The sequence below is a fragment of the Miscanthus floridulus genome, chromosome 5, assembly GCF_019320115.1.
Source record: "Miscanthus floridulus cultivar M001 chromosome 5, ASM1932011v1, whole genome shotgun sequence".
Taxonomy (NCBI): domain Eukaryota; kingdom Viridiplantae; phylum Streptophyta; class Magnoliopsida; order Poales; family Poaceae; genus Miscanthus; species Miscanthus floridulus.
This window is the reverse complement of record NC_089584.1, coordinates 103,503,174-103,526,305: the sequence shown is the minus strand read 5'-3', so window position 1 is coordinate 103,526,305 and position 23,132 is coordinate 103,503,174. Positions and strand designations below refer to the sequence as shown.

The window sequence follows — 23,132 nt, the reverse complement described above, 5'->3', positions numbered from 1 at the left end:
CTCTCCCTCTCCCTCTCTGTCCCTCTCCGTACACACAATTTCTACGAGAAATACAAGTAAACACCCACTGGATCCACTCCTAGATGATCCAAAGTTACTAACAATGGTATCAGAGCCAGGTTTCCCTAGGCGTGGATCTTGTCAGGGGCTAGAAACCGATTAGAAAAGAAAAGATAGGCATTGAGGAGACGGATCTGGCCATCACAGGTTCGACGGTGAAGATCTGCGCTAGGGCAGCGACGGGCGATGAAGGAGTGGCGCAATGAAGTGGTGTTGGCGTAGTGCCGTGGCGGCGGCGGTGCTTTCCGTCACTGGCTGCGCCCCTCTGTTAGATCGGAGTATGGTTTTCCGGTGGGGCGTACGGCTCAGGCCAACCTTGTACTGAGAGCCGCCGGCCTCCACCTTTATTTAATGCGCAGTGTGACGGGGGCCTGCCAGCCATAGATGGACTGGGCGCCCCCGATCAGGGCGCGAGGTCAAGGCCCAAGTGACCGTTGGGCCACTGCGGTTGGGAGATCAAACCAACAATCTATACTCCATATACTCAGTGTAGTTCTGCACTTCTGGACGATATTAGCTCGTAGAGATACTTAAAATTGTTTGATTTTGTTATATTGACTAGTGCACTGGCATGGCTTATATATCTCAGTTTGCGAGGCCATTTCCAGTTCAGAGAGTCAATGGAAGAACGATGCAGCATTTAGGTACACTAAAAGGTAAGTACTTTACATTCTCCATCTGCTTTTCCAGAAGAACTTTGTCAAATTAGAGTAGAACTCTGTGCTGATCTTTTACTACGCGCTAGCAGGTCAAGTTCTAAGCACCATCGGCGACCATGATGGACGATTTCATATTGAGAGGACTATTTGCTTTACTGCTACCGACAAGCAGGAGCCAGTCGTTTCACTTACCTCAGATATGCCGGTTTTGCAAGAGACAGAAAGTGGTACTAAAGTTACCCCTGCATCTGAAAACTCCTACTTCGCTGGCAGAGGTGCTGGTAAACCAGGATTCATCTCTTTTCATGGAAGCAGCTTCCAAAAGACAACTGTGGAGAGCGTGCCACATCCTGGCAAGGAAGCATCTCGATTAGTTTGGTTTATTGGCCCTACTATCCTCATGTCTTTCTTGTTTCTTCCATCTCTTTACTTGCGCAAAGTACTCTCAGCCGTGTTTGAAGATTCCTTGTTGACAGGTATGCTTTCTTTGATAGTTTCAGGACTGGTGTTTCCTTTCTAGATTATGGATGTTTAGTAATGATTATAGATTTACAGTTTTTTACCCATAAATTGCAGGCTTCCAGTACTAAACTTAGATAATTACCTTAACCTACCCCCCCCCCCCCCACCCCCCCCCCCCCCCCCCCCGTTACAGTGTGTTGCCTCAATGACCTATCCTGTCATCTTTCACCTAATTCATGACTCTGGTGTTTTCTTTGTAGATTAGGGATGTTTCATAATGATTATAGCTTCTCAATCATTTTTTTCACAAATTGCAGACTTCCAGTAGTAAACTTAGATATTACCCTCCAGTGTTACAGTATGTTGCCACAATGACCTATCCTGTCAATCTTTCACATAATTCATTTTTTACAATTCATTTCTTTTCTAAAAAATCAGCAATATCCTCCACCGTCAAGAAAATGCAATACTTGATGGATTTTGTTTTTCTTATTTGCAGATTTTCTTATACTATTCTTTACCGTGGCTTTGTTTTATGGGGGAGTTGCAATTTTTGTCTTCTTGATTGATAAAGTCTGGAGACCTTTGCAGCAAGTGGCACCGAAGAGTTACATTTGGTCAAAATCCAGATTCTTCCGTATTTCCTCAGTAACAACAATGGTTCTGAGCTTGATAATACCTCTTTTAACAATGGGCATGGTATGGCCCTGGACTGGACCAGCAGCATCAGCGACTCTTGCCCCTTATTTGGTTGGACTCGTTGTACAGTTTGCATTTGAACAGTATGCACGGCATCGAAAATCACCTTCTTGGCCGGTGATTCCTATTATCTTCAAGGTAATGTTTTTTTCTTAAATTCGTATTGGTATGATTGCATCATGAACTATTAGCGTTATTAAGGTCTAGGGTAACGGTTTAGCAGTAGGAGCTGTTTGTAGCCGTTTTTTTGTTGGAAAAGAAAGAGCCGGAGCCATTTTGAAGGAGCCATAAATTGTGGCTCCTTCAAAACAGCCCCGGCTCCTCAGGAGGAGCCCTCCCAAACCAGGCCTAATTGTGCTTTCCAGTTATACTCGAGTTCATATGTTTGGAAACCTTTTATAGTTTTATACTTTTATTCCATCTCTTTAATTTGTGATCTGATCAATCATACCTGATATTTGGGATCTGAGACTTGGGATTGGCTATCAGTGCATCAAGTAATTCTGGACTCTGGTAGAAGCATTTTGAAGAATCTATGGCAACAACCAAGTCTTGGAAATGTGGAAGAAAATAATCCAGTGAAGTAGTCTAGTAAATAAGTTTCTGGTATTTTTATTTGTATAAAGTACTCCCTCTGTCCCTAAATAAGTATCGTTCTCGCTTTACGAGAAGTCAAACTATTTCAACTTTGACCAAATATATATAAGAAAATATTATTATTTGTAGTACATAATTAGTATCGTTAGATAGATCGTTGAATCTATTTTCATAATAAACTTATTTGGAGATACAAATGTTGTTAATATTTTCTATAAACCTAGTCAAATTTAATAAAGTTTGACCGGCACGAATACCATAGGGACACTTTTTTAGGGACGGAGGGAGTAGAGCCAAATGATGTTCTCTTGTTTGTCCTTTGGATATGCTAGGACCACAAAGGTTAAAAAATGGTGCTTATGGGAAGCAATTTGATGATCAGCCATTATATTGTTTTGTTGATGTAAAAGTTTATATCCTGATAGTGGATTTAATGACACAAAAGAGAACTTGAGATTGACATATCCATCTAAGGAATAGGTGCATCGAATTTTTCCAAGGATGGTTCAATAATGTACACTAGAAAGCTAGGGCCAGGTTGCTTGCAGTCATTATTTCTTGGTTCTTGAGAACTACTGCTGCTTTCCCGACTCTGCTCTTGTTCATTTCAATTTTCGACCAATCAAGCAATTGCATATTTATGTTTTATATGAATGGATAAGCACTTTAATGTTACATGATGCTCTCCTGTCCAACTAAATGCTTCATTTAGTTCTCATCTTGTGATTCCCCGTCCTTCCAGGTATACATGCTTCACCAATTGAACAGGGCAGCTCAGCTAGTGACGGCACTCACATTTTCTGTCAGAGGAACAGAGACAACAAATCAAACTCTGGCTATCATGAACTCATTAGGAGCATTGCTGACTGTTCTTCAAATTCTTGGCGTTATTTGTGTTTGGTCTCTCTCAAGCTTTCTGATGAGGTTTCTTCCCTCTTCAGACATTCCTGATCCCTGATTCCTAGAAGTTTTGGTAGAACTTTGGAACATGGGAATAGCTTCCCATTGTAAATTGGTAATTGGTTACACGGAACCAGTTCACATGTTTGCAAGGTTTAGCATTTCTTTAGTGCTTCTTGATGCGATCTTCGGCTGAGTAATTGGAGAGAAATTGACACTGGAATCAAATAAACAGCAAATAAAAGGTCTGAGGCATAGGTGTTTCCGTGCTGCTCTTGTGGATCAAATTCTGAGTTTGCAAGTGGATCAGTTTTGCAAGAAGGTACGCGAGATTTAGTTAAATGTAATGCTCCACAAGGCCCTTGCAGAACACAATACAATTCACAAGTTGATGGCAATCCTGTATATCATTGCCAATTGGTCAGACCCTGCTGATGCGGATACGTGGAACTGGATAGATGATTCAAACTTCTCTCTCCGTTTTCCTTCGGAAAACATATTTCATGTTTGCTACTGAATTCAGTTTCCTTTAATTGGGTGCAGCATGAATCACTTTTTTGTGACGATTTCATTTTGCTCTCTCTCTCTCTCTGCTAGCATTCTAGACACGTGTTTTATATCATTTACAATAAAAGCGATTTGTGCTTCACACATGAACGACAAGCAGCTAGAACAACCGATAAGCAATCAGACTCAATAATGGTTTTACTCCGTGACCATTCCAAAGCCAGTCGCACCCTTCTAGGCAAGCTAAGGCTTCAACCTGACTATTAGTTAAATGATGAACTAAAAATTAGCTCATAAAAAATCCTCAAATTCTCAAGGTCACTAACCACTAAGGATGAAAACGGAACGGAAATATCCTGAACCGAACCGCATCGTTTTTTTTATATTTAATCCGATCGAATCCGCATTTTCTTGTCCGACTTTACCGTTTTCGCTTTCGCATTTCAGATGTTTCGTATTTCAAATGTAAAAGTAGAAAACGGTTTAGACATTTTTCCGACCGTTTTCTACTTTTCTACTTTTAATTTGAAATATTCCGAATTGAAAATTTGGTTTAAATCGAATTTGGCCAACTGCACAGGTCATACAGTCCAATTACAGGTTGTTCACCACGCAGCTGTGTTCTTTCTACTGGTGGCCAGCTGCCCTCTCTTATAGACGGCGCTCAGCCTCGTCTCTCTTCACCTCATGAGATGGTGCTAAATGTCAGGAAACCGGCAGCATCTACACGAAAGCCCACCTAGGCCATAGTCCATCAAGCTCATCGGTTTAACCCCCACCTGCAAAGTCAATCATTTGATAGTTTTTGCATCAGCCGAATAAATCTTTGTTACTCAAAAGAAAAATCTGAATAAATCTTTAAAATAAAATAATACATCTATTCTAAAAAGATTAATAAAATTATTCTGACTCAGTTCGAGTTCATGTTTCTATAATATGCACTTGTTAATTATTATATGCACTTGAACTTGATCATGTATGCACTTAGTCATACACTTGGTCTACGGGTCGGTATTCCGTATTGAGTTTTCGTATACCGACCGTGTTCGATATAATTCCGCTCGAATTGTTTCGTTTTCGAAATTCTCGATATTCCGTAAGTTTGTGTTCGTTTTCGTGTTTGGTTTGTCCGCTTTCGTTTTCGTTTTCGTATTCAAATATAAAAGTAGAAAACGGTTGAGGAGTTCTCCGTTCGATTCCGTCCGTTTTCATCCTTAGCTTACTAACCACCATGAGAAAAACAAAAAACATGTTATCGTTTGTATACATCGGTCGCCTAAAATCAGTGTCGCTCACAATTCTGGTGGTGAGCTGCATATTGTGGAGGGCTGGAGGTGAACGGCGGGCCGTTGGATGGTGATCCAACGCACCAGATACGTTGAGAGGAGAACAGCTCCATCTCAGGGGACTGGAAGCTAATAAATTCCATTTTTGTATAAATAAAAAATACATTTTGGGTTCAGGCCGTTGTTCCCTCCCTCCAGGTCGGAGTTCGCGGCGCCTGCAACCATGGACATCTCTCTCGCTCCCCCATTTTTTCTCCTCCCTCGCCTTCTCCCCTTGCTCCCCGTTCGCGCACCACCACGGAGCGCTGGAGGCGCGCTTCTCGGCGACCCTTCGCCTTGCACCGCCGGCCGCGCTCTCCAACGGCCGCGGCGTCGCCGCTCGCTGCCCGGGTCTGCTGCAGACGAGGTGATTAAGCGCTCTGCCTCTCCCTCTCTCCCCTCCCTCCTCTGAACTGGGGTCGGGGTTGGTTCTTTTCGATCACCGCACCGTGGTTCCTCAGCGCATCATCTTGTGGTTCTTGGTGCTAGTGATGTGAAATTGGGGAATGCTGGCGACTACTTCCGTTCGGGATGGAGTCGATTTGTCGGTCTGATTGAGGCCCTTCGGTATCTGAAACTCTTGCGAGATTTTACCCCCAAGTTGGCTCTCTTGTTGTTTTTGCGTTCTGTGTCCGCTGTTGGTGGTGGTTTCTTCTAAGAGGCGCGGCGGCTGAGCACCGATTCTCCATAGTGTGATCTCTCATTCTCTCTTCGCCTTTCCTGTTTCCTTTCAAACCTGTACGGTCTTTGTCTCATCATCCGATTATTGATGCCTCTTCTTGCTACTACTAGCGTGCGTCATACTCAGGATAACTCTGTTCGTTTCTGTTGCTTTCTCTTTTTACCCCCTATACTTGATTGGAGATGTTATCATCAGGTGTTGTTCTCGTCAGATATGTGCGTGCGGTAGAGATGGTCTCCGCCCGTCTACCGTCCCTGTTTATTTGCTTTATTTCCTGTTTTGGATCTGTTCCGTTTCTGGATTTTGAATTGCTCAACGGTGTCTGATTGGTTCTTCTTATTGTTGGGTGCGCATGTACTGCAAACTGCCTTACTGTCTTTCTGTTTGGGTATATGTTCGAGTATATATGTTCGAGAGGATGACATTGCTTAATTTGGGTTACTTCTTCCTGACGAAGTAAATTAGCATCGCAAGATTGGTTTGGTGTACTCTTATCTAAATCTATTTTTTATTGACAAGGGTGCCGTGCAGTGTCACATTGCAATTTTAGTTCCTAAGCCTCCTGACAGAGATGTTTGTACTTCGTAAGGCATCATTACATCGTTGTATAAATTCTCTTTCCTGAAGGAAATGTTTGTACCTCGTAAGTCATCATTACATCATTGTATGAATTCGCTTTCCTGAAAGAAATGTTTGTACTTCGTAAAGCAACATTAAATCATTGTATGAAGTTGAAATTGACCTAAGTTGAACGCCTTCTGTCACATGGGCACAAGTCAAACACCTTCTGACTTCTGTCACCTTAATTCAGATTCAGAAAGTACCAGCACTTAAATAATTTGCTAGTTGGCATGTAGATGTACCAATTCTCTTTCTGTCACATTGAAATATTCCATTCTGAATTTATGATTTGCCTTTGTGAAATTTGTTTGCATTTTGTTGCCTGAAAATCTTTGTTTATTTAGAGTTAATTTTGTTGTATATTTTAGGTTCAAAATTTTAGATGCAGTACTATGATTTTGCTACTGAACCTTACCATTTGTATTTCATCCTTACCGAACAGGAACCACAGATTTAGGCTATGGGTCAAGTGTTTCTGGTATTTGCATGAGCTGTAATCTGATGTCAATTTGTTTTTTCGTAACATTCTCTGGATGCAGATTTTTAGGATAGTTACTCATAGTCTCATTCTATTATGTTTCAGTATATCAAATTCTGCTGTCAATTCTTGTGCTCAGCCTTTGACGCTAAAGTCTACTAAGACTGGTTCGACTGGAGGACCGTATGCAGTGTCGGTTATGCAAGGGTACCAATACCATGAACATATGCAAGATCCTGTGAGTTAACCTACCAGCCATTTTGTAGGATCATCGGTAGCACATTCTGTGAAATATGCATGATCATTTGGAGCTCAGTTCTTATTATATGTGTTCTTGCTCCATGGGCATTTATCTTTGCTTGCAATCCATTCCTATAAGACAGCACAACATGTAAACCTAACCGACCAACACATTATCTTACAGGACAAGAACAAGATGATGACTTATTCGAAGGTGGAGAAGAATGCCAAGAGCACAGTAAAGATCAAGAGTGTGCATTCTGGTTTTCTTCCAAGTGTGGCAAGGAAAGAATGCGCTGCTAATCATGGCAGATCAAGAGATTTTTGCAACATCACTTTACAGGTGAAAATCGAAACACAGTTCTGAGTAACATCATCTATATCTGACCTTCACCCTTGATCCAATCTTTGTTATTGCTCATTCTGGTAGGGGTGTGTTTGGGGTGCCACTTTTTGTGCCAATTTATCACATCAGAGGGTTGCAAATGCACCCCGTGCAATGGCTGGGGACTGCAATGAATGTGACATAGTGAAAGGAGAAGATCAGAGTCAAAGCGAAGACAACTCAAAGTGTTCTCCTCAGAAAAAAGCCACAGCAAAAGGCAACATGATGCCTCTTAGTGCAATCCTATTTCTTGCCTTGATATTGGGTGCCAGACACCAGATCATAGTAATAATGAAGTCAAAGGGCCTTGACACCAAGCGTTCAATCATTCTGTTATCTTCATGCCTGTGCGTGGTCAAATCAGTCTATGGTGCACTAAAAGAGGCTAAGGATGCTGGCGAACTAGTCATGTTCTATCTGGATGTAACAAAGAAAGGACCGAGGTGGTTTCTTGTACTGTATCAGTTCTAGCAACCATTGACTACTGGTAGCATTTAGGACCTGTCTACATGACCAGAATTGACTTCCACGTGTCAAAGCTTCTATAATAGACACAATCTATAGAGATAATAAATCAATATATACAGATAATAAAATTTGTTCATGTGGCTGCTAGTTTTCCCGTCCCTGTTTCTTTCTGAACTTTTATGTTTATGCATACTCCAGGCATTTGTGAAACAGCTACTTACGTTCATGACCACCTTTTTTTTGGCAGAGACAAATGATCTTCAGTGCTGACTGGCTGCGGCGCTTTTTTCTGAGAGAAGTGATCTTCAGTAGCTGGCGTGCATGTGGTCGCAAGAATATTGAGTTAGGACATCAGCTCTTGTGCTTGTCGTTAATTCAAACACCTGAGATGAAGCTTACTTTTGTTTGTTTTGTAGTCTAGATAACACGCATGTATATCTTGAGATAGTGGTACATTGACAGAAGTGCAAGAAAGGTTCACGAAATCTTTAGGAGATACTTCACTGAAACATATGTTCTCGTTAATGAAGTACAAGTGTGCATACAAAAATTACTTCTTGTCTTGAGAAAGTGAATACTCTCTAATTTATCAACTCCCAGTACAAACGCTTCAGCACCTTTATCAAACCACCTTTGGTTGTTACAATAGTCTTGAACATTGCTTCCAGATGATGTCTTGGATGCTTGAGGCCAATGTATTCATAGAACACCGTGCATGAATACACAAGGGTAGTAATGCCCCTGCAGAGCATGATAAAAACTAAATACAGATAGTAGGGGAAATGCATAGAGAAATCTATAAGTTCGATGCTGGTATACACATGGTGCTGATTTAATGAATGATGCATGAAACAGAAGAACTTACAGGCCTTTAGGATTGTAAATCCAAACACAAATGCCTTAAGAGCAAACAACAAAGAGTTTACAGAGAATAGTGTTATTTTCTTTAGCTTTTTATCACAATCTATTACATTGATTAGAGTTTGACATTGAAATTATATGTTACATTCTACTAGAAGAAGGTATCGTGCAATAATGTGATATATCTATAGCAAATGTATGATAGAGAAAAGAGAAAGGAAGAAAAGAAAAAATAACCCAACTACTAACCAGATAAACTCAGTGAAGTGGTAGTAAGAGTCCTACAAGAAAAAGAAAGCAAATAAAATAATAAGGTTCGTCAATCTATAAAAATAAAAGACAATCCTTATCAAGAGGAGGGAAGAAATTGTACCTTGGTAGGATTGTTATATTTGTAGAACAAAATAACCATGAGAACTGAAATGGAAAGAAAGCAATGTGAGATCAGCTAGTTGCATAACTTGCCACACCAAAAATATATATATTTTTTAATTAAAGCTAAAAGAATTCGCAGACATGGAATTCCACAACCAAAATTGAAGTGTGTATTCTGTATGGACTATGGAGCAGCCACTTTTTTAACAGTTGTTGAACTCATGCGTACAAAAGAACAGTGAACTGTAGTAATTGGGAGGAGAATCGGGAAATAAAATGCTGAAATCAGAACTGGAAAGTGAATTCTGAGCAGTTCGATGATACTAGATAGGTAGCCATTTCCTTCAGAAAGAAAACTAGATAAAACATGCTTTAGCATTTTTTTAGCAGTTCCATGATACTACAAAACTAATTGATCTGTATCGAAGGTAATTTTTCAATTTTGGTTCCTACTCATTAATTTTATTGGATTAATATACACAGTTTTCTATGTTTTATTGTATGGTCCCATGTACCAACAAGACTAAGGGCATGTCGTTTGGATTTGCCGTCACAGGTAGCGATTGATATTGGAGAACGGTTCTTTGTGCTGAAACTTTCTTTGTCAGCAAATATATGGTAATGACTTCTTGAACTCACCACACTGAATCCGAGCACATATGTTGTTAGCTTTCCCGTTTCTTTTCAGCTCTGCTGCTAAAACGCTCAATTTGTAGAACATATATGCAAGAACGATGTCCATGAAAAGGTTTGGAGCCACTTTGTAGAGCTGACAAATACCGGCCACAAGAAGCAAGGTACCTGCTCAGAAACACACAATCTCTTCAGCAAATTACGTGTCATAATGCATCAGCAGTTACTTTCAGAAAAGAAAGGAAGATATTGCCCCGGTGGTGAGTAACATGCATGTTTGGTGACAGTCCATACAGAAGTAAGAGCTGCAGGTAGTAAGGTGTACTATCGTAATATCACAAGACTTTGTCCAGGCAAGATGAGTTTTGCTTCTGAACCAGAAAGAAAGATAAGATATATATCTGAACAAGATATATCCTAGAAACCACAGAAGTGTTCAGACAGGTTAAACGAGACACGCGTACATATTAACAACGCAGCCGAGGAAATTCTTCAACTACAATTTAAAGAAAATTGATCGATAAGAAGATATAGGGGACGAAAGGTTGAGCCGGTAACCTGACATTACGCCGGCGTGGAAGCAGCGGCAGCGGAAGATGTTTCCGCCGGTGGCCGCGATCTCCTGGAAGGCGAGCCAGATGGGCCGGAGAGGGTCCCTGACTAGAGCGTCCCGTATAGCGATCACCTCCTCCGCGCCCTGCCCCGTCGGCTCCACCAGATCTTCGGGCCGCACCGGCGTCGCCCACCACTCGTCGTCCTCCGGAGCACAGCACAATCGCAGCTTCCTTGCTCTCCTGCAAGAGCCATCCGGGACGAAGCGGAGGGCACTGGCGGCGCTCTACGCGTGGTGGGTCGGGAAATCACGCCGGCGGCAGCAGGGGAGAGGCGGATGGTCGCTGGTCGCAACGCCATGTTTGCTTGGGGCTTTGGCGATCGTGGGAGGGTCGGTCGGACGGGGTGCGGCGGGTTGGAACTTGGAATCGACGATCGATCCCGCGTCCGTTTAAAAAGTGGCGCCCTAGGATGAAAACGGACTGCATACGGACGGACTGATATTATATTTCTTTTTATATTGCTGGTCGGATTTAGATTCGAATGTCAGATAGTATCGGATACGGACAGGTGTGAACCTCTCTAGATAGATTTAGACTCGAATACGGTCGAAAAATATCCGTATCGTTTTCACCTCTGCCGTTTACCCGCAATGGCCCATACACGGCGACCATTTGGGCCCATGTTTGCTTTGGGCCATCCCCATTCACGGACCGAATCAACAAGTGATCCATGATAGTCTCGCCTTGTTCATGAGCTTCTCTCGACAACCAAACAAAATCATCACACAAGTACCGATCAAAAAAAAATCATCACACCAGTAGTTTCCCAAATCCTACCTTCCATTAACTGTCAAAAGAGGAAGCTGCATGATATCGCAAGAATGCGAGATCATGCAGGCAAGCGTTCAATGAGCTTCAGTTTAAGACTTCTCGTAGACTTGGCTCAGGAAAACGAAACCTCACCCGCTAAGGGTTTGTTCGTTTCGACCGGGAACGTCATGGAATGGCTTGGAATCGTTCTAGCTAGGAAGCAATTCATGCCTACGTGGGAATGAGCGTTCGGTTAAGTCCACCATGGTTTGAAACCCAGTCCATCTCGGTCTTTCCTACCCAATTTAGGCAGGGAATCAATCCATGAGTCGAGAGGTGTGGAACCAATCCTGATCTTTTGTTGAGTCTATTTTATTGCAATTAGCTTAGCTAATGGATTGATTCCATACCTACTGAACAAGACTTTTGGTGGAAAGGGAATAAAACCTTGCAGAAATAAAACCAGCCTATGGACCAGTGACGGGCATGGATTTACTCGATCCACGCCGGAAATCATTCCTAGTCGGGAATGAATGATATGCAACCGAACAAGGCCTAAACCAGTTGCCGATCATATCTATGGCCTCGTTTGGTAGGGCTTTTCCAGCGGTTTCAGAAGCCGTTTTGAGCCGTTTTCTGCCAAATAGGGTAAAATAAAATAGCTCCACCGATGAAACTCCTAAAAACGTGCTCTTACAGAGCTTTGGGGTGGGAAGAAGCCAAAAATAGTAGTTTCTCCCGGCTTCACCTCATCGTACATGGCGTTCTGTGATAGCCTATTTTAAGAAACTATATGTGGAGCCATTTTGGTAAAAATAGTGGTTCCTCCCAGCTTCACCTCATCATACATGACGTTCTGTGATAGCATATTTTAAGGAACTCTATACGTAGAGCTGTTTTGCTAAATGATTTACCAAAACAGCTCTAGCTCTATCGATAGAGCTGTTCAGGGAGCTGAAGCCCCAAAAACCGGCTTTACGGGTAAAGTGAAGCCATGCCAAACGGGACCTATACCAAGCCACATGCAACTTTGTTGGTGTCACGTGGAGCTCGGCGATGGGACCCACCATGCATGGCAGCCGTGACCTCGTGCTTGCGCCCGTGGTTGGCTGAAGATATGCCTTGCCTCTTGCCTACTCGTCGACGAGTGGCCGCGTTGGTTGCGCGCCCCTGCTGTGCGAATTTTTTACATTTTAGTTTTTTTTTTAAAGTTTCTCATAAATAGATCTCTGACGGAAAGAATTTAGAAAATAGACTCTTAGCTCGGGGCCATTGATGCTGGCGCCAGCGGCTCTAACGCCGAACTCCTGAGCACGGTGGATGACATGCCAGGAAGATGGCGCCAAGCTCGGCGCTAGTATCAATGGTGCCGAGCTCGACGCCAGAATGACTGGCGCCGAGCTCACTGGCATGTCACTGTGACAGGAAAGCGACCCCCGGTCTCGATCGATCCAGTACTAGCCCTCCCTTGTCGAGTCAACAGTCTCTGCTTTGTCCGTTCCTGTAGTCTGATAAAGCTGCCGCCGGGACCATATTTGACCCCCTACAGTTCTAGGAGTACGTTTCAAACGTAATGTGTGCATGCTGCTCTGAATCTCAAGCCAACCATCGGATCACCTAACGTAATTACTGGCTTCTTATCTAGAGTAGCACTGAAGCCGTGTGGGCAGTTTTAGACCTTTTTTAGTTTCCGCTCCAAAATTTTACAGCCTGTTACATCGATTGTTTGGACAAGTATTAACTATAGATTAAAAAAATAATTAATTATATAGTCTGCGACTAATTTACGAGACAAATCTTTTAAGCCTAATTTACTATAATTACTGTAATTTACTGTAATTAACTATAATTAACTATATGGAAGTTTTAGATATGGGAGCGCCCCGAGGTCCTCCATATGCTGCCGCTTGAGATGTTGACGAATCTCTCCATTACTGACTATAATTGGATATCAAGGATTCGATAGTTACTGGTGGTGGTATATCATGCCAATTTTATGTACTGTCCTTAATGCTGAAAATAAGAAAAAAAAAGTCACTGGTGCATATATTTCATTAATGGTGTTTTTACTGTAAATAAAGGGCAGAAATGAGATTTTAAATGATCACTTCTACAATGTATTTGACCATTCATCCTTTTCTGCTATATAGAGCTGAACTCATTTGTTTGTCTTACATAAACTACAATGCTTATGATGAGTAATATTTTTTTGTAAAGAAAATTCAGACTTGACTTTGCCATGTAATAATAGGTAATGGGAATAATATGCTTCAATATTCAAATTCGTGTTTTAGTGCTACACTGCTACTGCTTCCTCTGCTACATGCTAGTCTGCTCGTCAGAAGTAGTGATTACTGAATTTCAGTTCAGGTTTCGACAATACATTTATACTCTCATAGTGTTAGGTCGTTTGCTGATTTTTTGTATTTTTTTATTGGCAAATTACTGTCTTCTAAGTCTGTACATTGGTTGTCGATTGCTGTTTTGTTGAGCATGCTTGATTGTCCAGGAGTTCACTACTTCATGAACGGCTGTAGATTGAGCATCACTACATCAGAATGGGTTTGTAGGGGCGGCTCAAGACCATTTGTAGAGACGGTTTGGTCAGCCGCTCCTACCAAATCGTCTGTAAATGCATTTGTCTCGCTTTTCTTCAGCTTGGGTATATGTGGATCGAGTAGCAGTACTTATGGACTTAGGAATTAGGACACTGTTATTGTTGCGAGCCTTCAGCTATTGGTGTTTGGTTTTTACGGCTTGCAAGTAATTGTCACTCATTCATTGTTGCAGACTTCACCTGCCGATGAAGAAGTTCTGCCTTGAAGCTTTGAATTGGTAAGCACATGTGTTAAGCTTAATAAAAAAATAAATTACAGAATCCATCGGTAAATCGCGAGGCCAATTTATTAAGCTTAATCAATCCATTATTAGCACATGTGTTACTGTAGCAATTTATTGTCAAATTATGAACTAATTAGGCTTAAAAATTCGTCTCGTAAATTAGTCGCAGACTATATAATTAATTATTTTTTTAGTCTATAGTTAATACTTGTCTAAACATTCGATGTGATAGGCTATAAAATTTAGAAGCGGAAACCAAACAAGCTCTAAAACTGCCCACACGGCTTCAGTGCTACTCTAGATAAGAAACCAGTAATTACGTTAGGTGATCCGATGGTTGGCTTGAGATTCAGAGCAGCATGCACACAGTACGTTTGAAACGTACTCCTAGAACTGTAGGGGGTCAAATCTGGTCCCGACGGCAGCTTTATCAGAGTACAGGAACGGACAAAGCAGAGACTGTTGACTCGACAAGGGAGGGCTAGTACTGGGCCATGTTTAGATTGTAACTTTTTTCATCCTGATGAATAGTACCATTTTCGTCTTATTTGGCAAATATTGTCTAATCGTGGACCAACTAGACTCAAAAGATTCATCTCGTGATTTTCAACTAAACTGTGTAATTAGTTATTTTTTTACCTACATTTAATACTCCATGCAAGCGGCTAAAAATTGATGTGATGGAGAGAGAGTGAAAAAACTTGGAATTTGGATGGTATCTAAACAAGGCCTGGATCGATCGAGACCGGGGTCGCTTTCTTGGCACAGTCCGTGCTCCCTGGCATGTCATCCACCGTGCCCAGAAGATCGGCGCCAGCATCAATGGCACCGAGTTAAGGGTCCATTTTTCTGAATTCTTTCCGTCAGAGGGTCTATTTGTGAGAAACTTTCAAAAAAGAGCTAAAATGTAAAAAATTTGGGCAGCGGGGGCGCGCAACCAACGCGGCCACTCGTCGACGAGTAGGCAAGAGGCAAGGCATATCTTCAGCCAACCACGGGCGCAAGCACGAGGTCACGGCTGCCATGCATGGTCGGTCCCATCACCGAGCTCCACGTGGCGCCAACAAAGTTGTATGTGGCTTGATACAGGTCCCGTTTGGCACGGCTTCACTTTACCCGTAAAGCCAGTTTTTGGGGCTTCAGCTCCTTGAATAGCTCTATCGGTAGAGCTAGAGCTATTTTGATAAATCATTTAGCAAAACAGCTCTACGTATAGAGTTCCTTAAAATATGCTATCACATAACGTCATGTATGATGAGGTGAAGCTGGGAGGAACCACTATTTTTACCAAAATGGCTCCGCATATAGTTTCTTAAAATAGGCTATCACAGAACGCCATGTACGATGAGGTGAAGCCGGGAGAAACTACTATTTTTGGCTTCTTCCCACCCCAAAGCTCTGTAAGAGCACGTTTTTAGGAGTTTCATCGGTGGAGCTATTTTATTTTATCCTATTTGGCAGAAAACGGCTCAAAACGGCTTCTGAAACCGCTGGAAAAGCCCTACCAAACGAGGCCATAGATACGATCGGCAACTGGTTTAGGCCTTGTTCGGTTGCATATCATTCATTCCCGACTAGGAATGATTTCCGGCATGGATCGAGTAAATCCATGCCCGTCACTGGTCCATGGGCTGGTTTTATTTCTGCAAGGTTTTATTCCCTTTCCACCAAAAGTCTTGTTCAGTAGGTATGGAATCAATCCATTAGCTAAGTTAATTGCAATAAAATAGACTCAACAAAAGATCAGGATTGGTTCCACACCTCTCGACTCATGGATTGATTCCCTGCCTAAATTGGGTAGGAAAGACCGAGATGGACTGGGTTTCAAACCATGGTGGACTTAACCGAACGCTCATTCCCACGTAGGCATGAATTGCTTCCTAGCTAGAACGATTCCAAGCCATTCCATGACGTTCCCGGTCGAAACGAACAAACCCTTAGCGGGTGAGGTTTCGTTTTCCTGAGCCAAGTCTACGAGAAGTCTTAAACTGAAGCTCATTGAACGCTTGCCTGCATGATCTCGCATTCTTGCGATATCATGCAGCTTCCTCTTTTGACAGTTAATGGAAGGTAGGATTTGGGAAACTACTGGTGTGATGATTTTTTTTTGATCGGTACTTGTGTGATGATTTTGTTTGGTTGTCGAGAGAAGCTCATGAACAAGGCGAGACTATCATGGATCACTTGTTGATTCGGTCCGTGAATGGGGATGGCCCAAAGCAAACATGGGCCCAAATGGTCGCCGTGTATGGGCCATTGCGGGTAAACGGCAGAGGTGAAAACGATACGGATATTTTTCGACCGTATTCGAGTCTAAATCTATCTAGAGAGGTTCACACCTGTCCGTATCCGATACTATCTGACATTCGAATCTAAATCCGACCAGCAATATAAAAAGAAATATAATATCAGTCCGTCCGTATGCAGTCCGTTTTCATCCTAGGGCGCCACTTTTTAAACGGACGCGGGATCGATCGTCGATTCCAAGTTCCAACCCGCCGCACCCCGTCCAACCGACCCTCCCACGATCGCCAAAGCCCCAAGCAAACATGGCGTTGCGACCAGCGACCATCCGCCTCTCCCCTGCTGCCGCCGGCGTGATTTCCCGACCCACCACGCGTAGGAGCGCCGCCAGTGCCCTCCGCTTCGTCCCGGATGGCTCTTGCAGGAGAGCAAGGAAGCTGCGATTGTGCTGTGCTCCGGAGGACGACGAGTGGTGGGCGACGCCGGTGCGGCCCGAAGATCTGGTGGAGCCGACGGGGCAGGGCGCGGAGGAGGTGATCGCTATACGGGACGCTCTAGTCAGGGACCCTCTCCGGCCCATCTGGCTCGCCTTCCAGGAGATCGCGGCCACCGGCGGAAACATCTTCCGCTGCCTCTGCTTCCACGCCGGCGTAATGTCAGGTTACCGGCTCAACCTTTCGTCCCCTATATCTTCTTATCGATCAATTTTCTTTAAATTGTAGTTGAAGAATTTCCTCGGCTGCGTTGTTAATATGTACGCGTGTCTCGTTTAACCTGTCTGAACACTTCTGTGGTTTCTAGGATATATCTTGTTCAGATATATATCTTATCTTTCTTTCTGGTTCAGAAGCAAAACTCATCTTGCCTGGACAAAGTCTTGTGATATTACGATAGTACACCTTACTACCTGCAGCTCTTACTTCTGTATGGACTGTCACCAAACATGCATGTTACTCACCACCGGGGCAATATCTTCCTTTCTTTTCTGAAAGTAACTGCTGATGCATTATGACACGTAATTTGCTGAAGAGATTGTGTGTTTCTGAGCAGGTACCTTGCTTCTTGTGGCCGGTATTTGTCAGCTCTACAAAGTGGCTCCAAACCTTTTCATGGACATCGTTCTTGCATATATGTTCTACAAATTGAGCGTTTTAGCAGCAGAGCTGAAAAGAAACGGGAAAGCTAACAACATATGTGCTCGGATTCAGTGTGGTGAGTTCAAGAAGTCATTACCATATATTTGCTGACAAAGAAAGTTTCAGCACAAAGAACCGTTCTCCAATATCAATCGCTACCTGTGACGGCAAATCCAAACGACATGCCCTTAGTCTTGTTGGTACATGGGACCATACAATAAAACATAGAAAACTGTGTATATTAATCCAATAAAATTAATGAGTAGGAACCAAAATTGAAAAATTACCTTCGATACAGATCAATTAGTTTTGTAGTATCATGGAACTGCTAAAAAAATGCTAAAGCATGTTTTATCTAGTTTTCTTTCTGAAGGAAATGGCTACCTATCTAGTATCATCGAACTGCTCAGAATTCACTTTCCAGTTCTGATTTCAGCATTTTATTTCCCGATTCTCCTCCCAATTACTACAGTTCACTGTTCTTTTGTACGCATGAGTTCAACAACTGTTAAAAAAGTGGCTGCTCCATAGTCCATACAGAATACACACTTCAATTTTGGTTGTGGAATTCCATGTCTGCGAATTCTTTTAGCTTTAATTAAAAAATATATATATTTTTGGTGTGGCAAGTTATGCAACTAGCTGATCTCACATTGCTTTCTTTCCATTTCAGTTCTCATGGTTATTTTGTTCTACAAATATAACAATCCTACCAAGGTACAATTTCTTCCCTCCTCTTGATAAGGATTGTCTTTTATTTTTATAGATTGACGAACCTTATTATTTTATTTGCTTTCTTTTTCTTGTAGGACTCTTACTACCACTTCACTGAGTTTATCTGGTTAGTAGTTGGGTTATTTTTTCTTTTCTTCCTTTCTCTTTTCTCTATCATACATTTGCTATAGATATATCACATTATTGCACGATACCTTCTTCTAGTAGAATGTAACATATAATTTCAATGTCAAACTCTAATCAATGTAATAGATTGTGATAAAAAGCTAAAGAAAATAACACTATTCTCTGTAAACTCTTTGTTGTTTGCTCTTAAGGCATTTGTGTTTGGATTTACAATCCTAAAGGCCTGTAAGTTCTTCTGTTTCATGCATCATTCATTAAATCAGCACCATGTGTATACCAGCATCGAACTTATAGATTTCTCTATGCATTTCCCCTACTATCTGTATTTAGTTTTTATCATGCTCTGCAGGGGCATTACTACCCTTGTGTATTCATGCACGGTGTTCTATGAATACATTGGCCTCAAGCATCCAAGACATCATCTGGAAGCAATGTTCAAGACTATTGTAACAACCAAAGGTGGTTTGATAAAGGTGCTGAAGCGTTTGTACTGGGAGTTGATAAATTAGAGAGTATTCACTTTCTCAAGACAAGAAGTAATTTTTGTATGCACACTTGTACTTCATTAACGAGAACATATGTTTCAGTGAAGTATCTCCTAAAGATTTCGTGAACCTTTCTTGCACTTCTGTCAATGTACCACTATCTCAAGATATACATGCGTGTTATCTAGACTACAAAACAAACAAAAGTAAGCTTCATCTCAGGTGTTTGAATTAACGACAAGCACAAGAGCTGATGTCCTAACTCAATATTCTTGCGACCACATGCACGCCAGCTACTGAAGATCACTTCTCTCAGAAAAAAGCGCCGCAGCCAGTCAGCACTGAAGATCATTTGTCTCTGCCAAAAAAAAGGTGGTCATGAACGTAAGTAGCTGTTTCACAAATGCCTGGAGTATGCATAAACATAAAAGTTCAGAAAGAAACAGGGACGGGAAAACTAGCAGCCACATGAACAAATTTTATTATCTGTATATATTGATTTATTATCTCTATAGATTGTGTCTATTATAGAAGCTTTGACACGTGGAAGTCAATTCTGGTCATGTAGACAGGTCCTAAATGCTACCAGTAGTCAATGGTTGCTAGAACTGATACAGTACAAGAAACCACCTCGGTCCTTTCTTTGTTACATCCAGATAGAACATGACTAGTTCGCCAGCATCCTTAGCCTCTTTTAGTGCACCATAGACTGATTTGACCACGCACAGGCATGAAGATAACAGAATGATTGAACGCTTGGTGTCAAGGCCCTTTGACTTCATTATTACTATGATCTGGTGTCTGGCACCCAATATCAAGGCAAGAAATAGGATTGCACTAAGAGGCATCATGTTGCCTTTTGCTGTGGCTTTTTTCTGAGGAGAACACTTTGAGTTGTCTTCGCTTTGACTCTGATCTTCTCCTTTCACTATGTCACATTCATTGCAGTCCCCAGCCATTGCACGGGGTGCATTTGCAACCCTCTGATGTGATAAATTGGCACAAAAAGTGGCACCCCAAACACACCCCTACCAGAATGAGCAATAACAAAGATTGGATCAAGGGTGAAGGTCAGATATAGATGATGTTACTCAGAACTGTGTTTCGATTTTCACCTGTAAAGTGATGTTGCAAAAATCTCTTGATCTGCCATGATTAGCAGCGCATTCTTTCCTTGCCACACTTGGAAGAAAACCAGAATGCACACTCTTGATCTTTACTGTGCTCTTGGCATTCTTCTCCACCTTCGAATAAGTCATCATCTTGTTCTTGTCCTGTAAGATAATGTGTTGGTCGGTTAGGTTTACATGTTGTGCTGTCTTATAGGAATGGATTGCAAGCAAAGATAAATGCCCATGGAGCAAGAACACATATAATAAGAACTGAGCTCCAAATGATCATGCATATTTCACAGAATGTGCTACCGATGATCCTACAAAATGGCTGGTAGGTTAACTCACAGGATCTTGCATATGTTCATGGTATTGGTACCCTTGCATAACCGACACTGCATACGGTCCTCCAGTCGAACCAGTCTTAGTAGACTTTAGCGTCAAAGGCTGAGCACAAGAATTGACAGCAGAATTTGATATACTGAAACATAATAGAATGAGACTATGAGTAACTATCCTAAAAATCTGCATCCAGAGAATGTTACGAAAAAACAAATTGACATCAGATTACAGCTCATGCAAATACCAGAAACACTTGACCCATAGCCTAAATCTGTGGTTCCTGTTCGGTAAGGATGAAATACAAATGGTAAGGTTCAGTAGCAAAATCATAGTACTGCATCTAAAATTTTGAACCTAAAATATACAACAAAATTAACTCTAAATAAACAAAGATTTTCAGGCAACAAAATGCAAACAAATTTCACAAAGGCAAATCATAAATTCAGAATGGAATATTTCAATGTGACAGAAAGAGAATTGGTACATCTACATGCCAACTAGCAAATTATTTAAGTGCTGGTACTTTCTGAATCTGAATTAAGGTGACAGAAGTCAGAAGGTGTTTGACTTGTGCCCATGTGACAGAAGGCGTTCAACTTAGGTCAATTTCAACTTCATACAATGATTTAATGTTGCTTTACGAAGTACAAACATTTCTTTCAGGAAAGCGAATTCATACAATGATGTAATGATGACTTACGAAGTACAAACATTTCCTTCAGGAAAGAGAATTTATACAACGATGTAATGATGCCTTACGAAGTACAAACATCTCTGTCAGGAGGCTTAGGAACTAAAATTGCAATGTGACACTGCACGGCACCCTTGTCAATAAAAAATAGATTTAGATAAGAGTACACCAAACCAATCTTGCGATGCTAATTTACTTCGTCAGGAAGAAGTAACCCAAATTAAGCAATGTCATCCTCTCGAACATATATACTCGAACATATACCCAAACAGAAAGACAGTAAGGCAGTTTGCAGTACATGCGCACCCAACAATAAGAAGAACCAATCAGACACCGTTGAGCAATTCAAAATCCAGAAACGGAACAGATCCAAAACAGGAAATAAAGCAAATAAACAGGGACGGTAGACGGGCGGAGACCATCTCTACCGCACGCACATATCTGACGAGAACAACACCTGATGATTACATCTCCAATCAAGTATAGGGGGTAAAAAGAGAAAGCAACAGAAACGAACAGAGTTATCCTGAGTATGACGCACGCTAGTAGTAGCAAGAAGAGGCATCAATAATCGGATGATGAGACAAAGACCGTACAGGTTTGAAAGGAAACAGGAAAGGCGAAGAGAGAATGAGAGATCACACTATGGAGAATCGGTGCTCAGCCGCCGCGCCTCTTAGAAGAAACCACCACCAACAGCGGACACAGAACGCAAAAACAACAAGAGAGCCAACTTGGGGGTAAAATCTCGCAAGAGTTTCAGATACCGAAGGGCCTCAATCAGACCGACAAATCGACTCCATCCCGAACGGAAGTAGTCGCCAGCATTCCCCAATTTCACATCACTAGCACCAAGAACCACAAGATGATGCGCTGAGGAACCACGGTGCGGTGATCGAAAAGAACCAACCCCGACCCCAGTTCAGAGGAGGGAGGGGAGACAGGGAGAGGCAGAGCGCTTAATCACCTCGTCTGCAGCAGACCCGGGCAGCGAGCGGCGACGCCGCGGCCGTTGGAGAGCGCGGCCGGCGGTGCAAGGCGAAGGGTCGCCGAGAAGCGCGCCTCCAGCGCTCCGTGGTGGTGCGCGAACGGGGAGCAAGGGGAGAAGGCGAGGGAGGAGAAAAAATGGGGGAGCGAGAGAGATGTCCATGGTTGCAGGCGCCGCGAACTCCGACCTGGAGGGAGGGAACAACGGCCTGAACCCAAAATGTATTTTTTATTTATACAAAAATGGAATTTATTAGCTTCCAGTCCCCTGAGATGGAGCTGTTCTCCTCTCAACGTATCTGGTGCGTTGGATCACCATCCAACGGCCCGCCGTTCACCTCCAGCCCTCCACAATATGCAGCTCACCACCAGAATTGTGAGCGACACTGATTTTAGGCGACCGATGTATACAAACGATAACATGTTTTTTGTTTTTCTCATGGTGGTTAGTAAGCTAAGGATGAAAACGGACGGAATCGAACGGAGAACTCCTCAACCGTTTTCTACTTTTATATTTGAATACGAAAACAAAAACGAAAGCGGACAAACCAAACACGAAAACGAACACAAACTTACGGAATATTGAGAATTTCGAAAACGAAACAATTCGAGCGGAATTATATCGAACACGGTCGGTATACGAAAACTCAATACGGAATACCGACCCGTAGACCAAGTGTATGACTAAGTGCATACATGATCAAGTTCAAGTGCATATAATAATTAACAAGTGCATATTATAGAAACATGAACTCGAACTGAGTCAGAATAATTTTATTAATCTTTTTAGAATAGATGTATTATTTTATTTTAAAGATTTATTCAGATTTTTCTTTTGAGTAACAAAGATTTATTCGGCTGATGCAAAAACTATCAAATGATTGACTTTGCAGGTGGGGGTTAAACCGATGAGCTTGATGGACTATGGCCTAGGTGGGCTTTCGTATAGATGCTGCCGGTTTCCTGACATTTAGCACCATCTCATGAGGTGAAGAGAGACGAGGCTGAGCGCCGTCTATAAGAGAGGGCAGCTGGCCACCAGTAGAAAGAACACAGCTGCGTGGTGAACAACCTGTAATTGGACTGTATGACCTGTGCAGTTGGCCAAATTCGATTT

General features: G+C 42.2%; 4 protein-coding genes and 1 pseudogene across 4 annotated transcripts in view; 3 read left to right on the top strand and 2 right to left on the bottom strand.

The window, feature by feature from the left end:
- Positions 1-631: 631 nt before the first annotated feature.
- LOC136450366 (uncharacterized) overlaps positions 632-23,132 on the top strand; it is a 31,167-nt gene continuing 8,666 nt past the window's right edge. Inside the window, exons 1-3 of the mRNA XM_066450767.1 lie at positions 632-716; positions 809-1,195; positions 1,681-2,018. Coding sequence (XP_066306864.1) covers positions 632-716; positions 809-1,195; positions 1,681-2,018 — 810 coding nt within the window. The remainder of the gene's footprint in view (positions 717-808; positions 1,196-1,680; positions 2,019-23,132) is intronic.
- Positions 5,116-8,620, top strand: LOC136451196 (uncharacterized). The gene is made up of 7 exons (XM_066451938.1): positions 5,116-5,218; positions 5,348-5,576; positions 6,955-6,990; positions 7,096-7,228; positions 7,415-7,573; positions 7,661-8,058; positions 8,331-8,620. The coding sequence occupies exons 1-7, from the start codon at positions 5,116-5,118 to the stop codon at positions 8,338-8,340; spliced, it is 1,068 nt and encodes a 355-aa protein (XP_066308035.1). The 3' UTR covers positions 8,341-8,620.
- LOC136452840 (uncharacterized) lies at positions 8,665-10,864 on the bottom strand (annotated as a pseudogene).
- Positions 16,683-18,907, top strand: LOC136452838 (uncharacterized). The gene is made up of 5 exons (XM_066453425.1): positions 16,683-17,061; positions 17,452-17,613; positions 18,211-18,254; positions 18,347-18,378; positions 18,748-18,907. Exons 1-5 carry the CDS (start codon positions 16,707-16,709, stop codon positions 18,905-18,907), a joined length of 753 nt encoding a protein of 250 aa, XP_066309522.1. The 5' UTR covers positions 16,683-16,706.
- Positions 18,955-22,197, bottom strand: LOC136452839 (uncharacterized). Its single transcript, XM_066453426.1, has 6 exons — positions 21,996-22,197; positions 20,582-20,617; positions 20,344-20,476; positions 19,999-20,157; positions 19,514-19,911; positions 18,955-19,241 (listed from the first exon to the last, which is right to left on the bottom strand). Exons 3-6 carry the CDS (start codon positions 20,380-20,382, stop codon positions 19,232-19,234), a joined length of 606 nt encoding a protein of 201 aa, XP_066309523.1. The 5' UTR covers positions 20,383-20,476; positions 20,582-20,617; positions 21,996-22,197; the 3' UTR covers positions 18,955-19,231.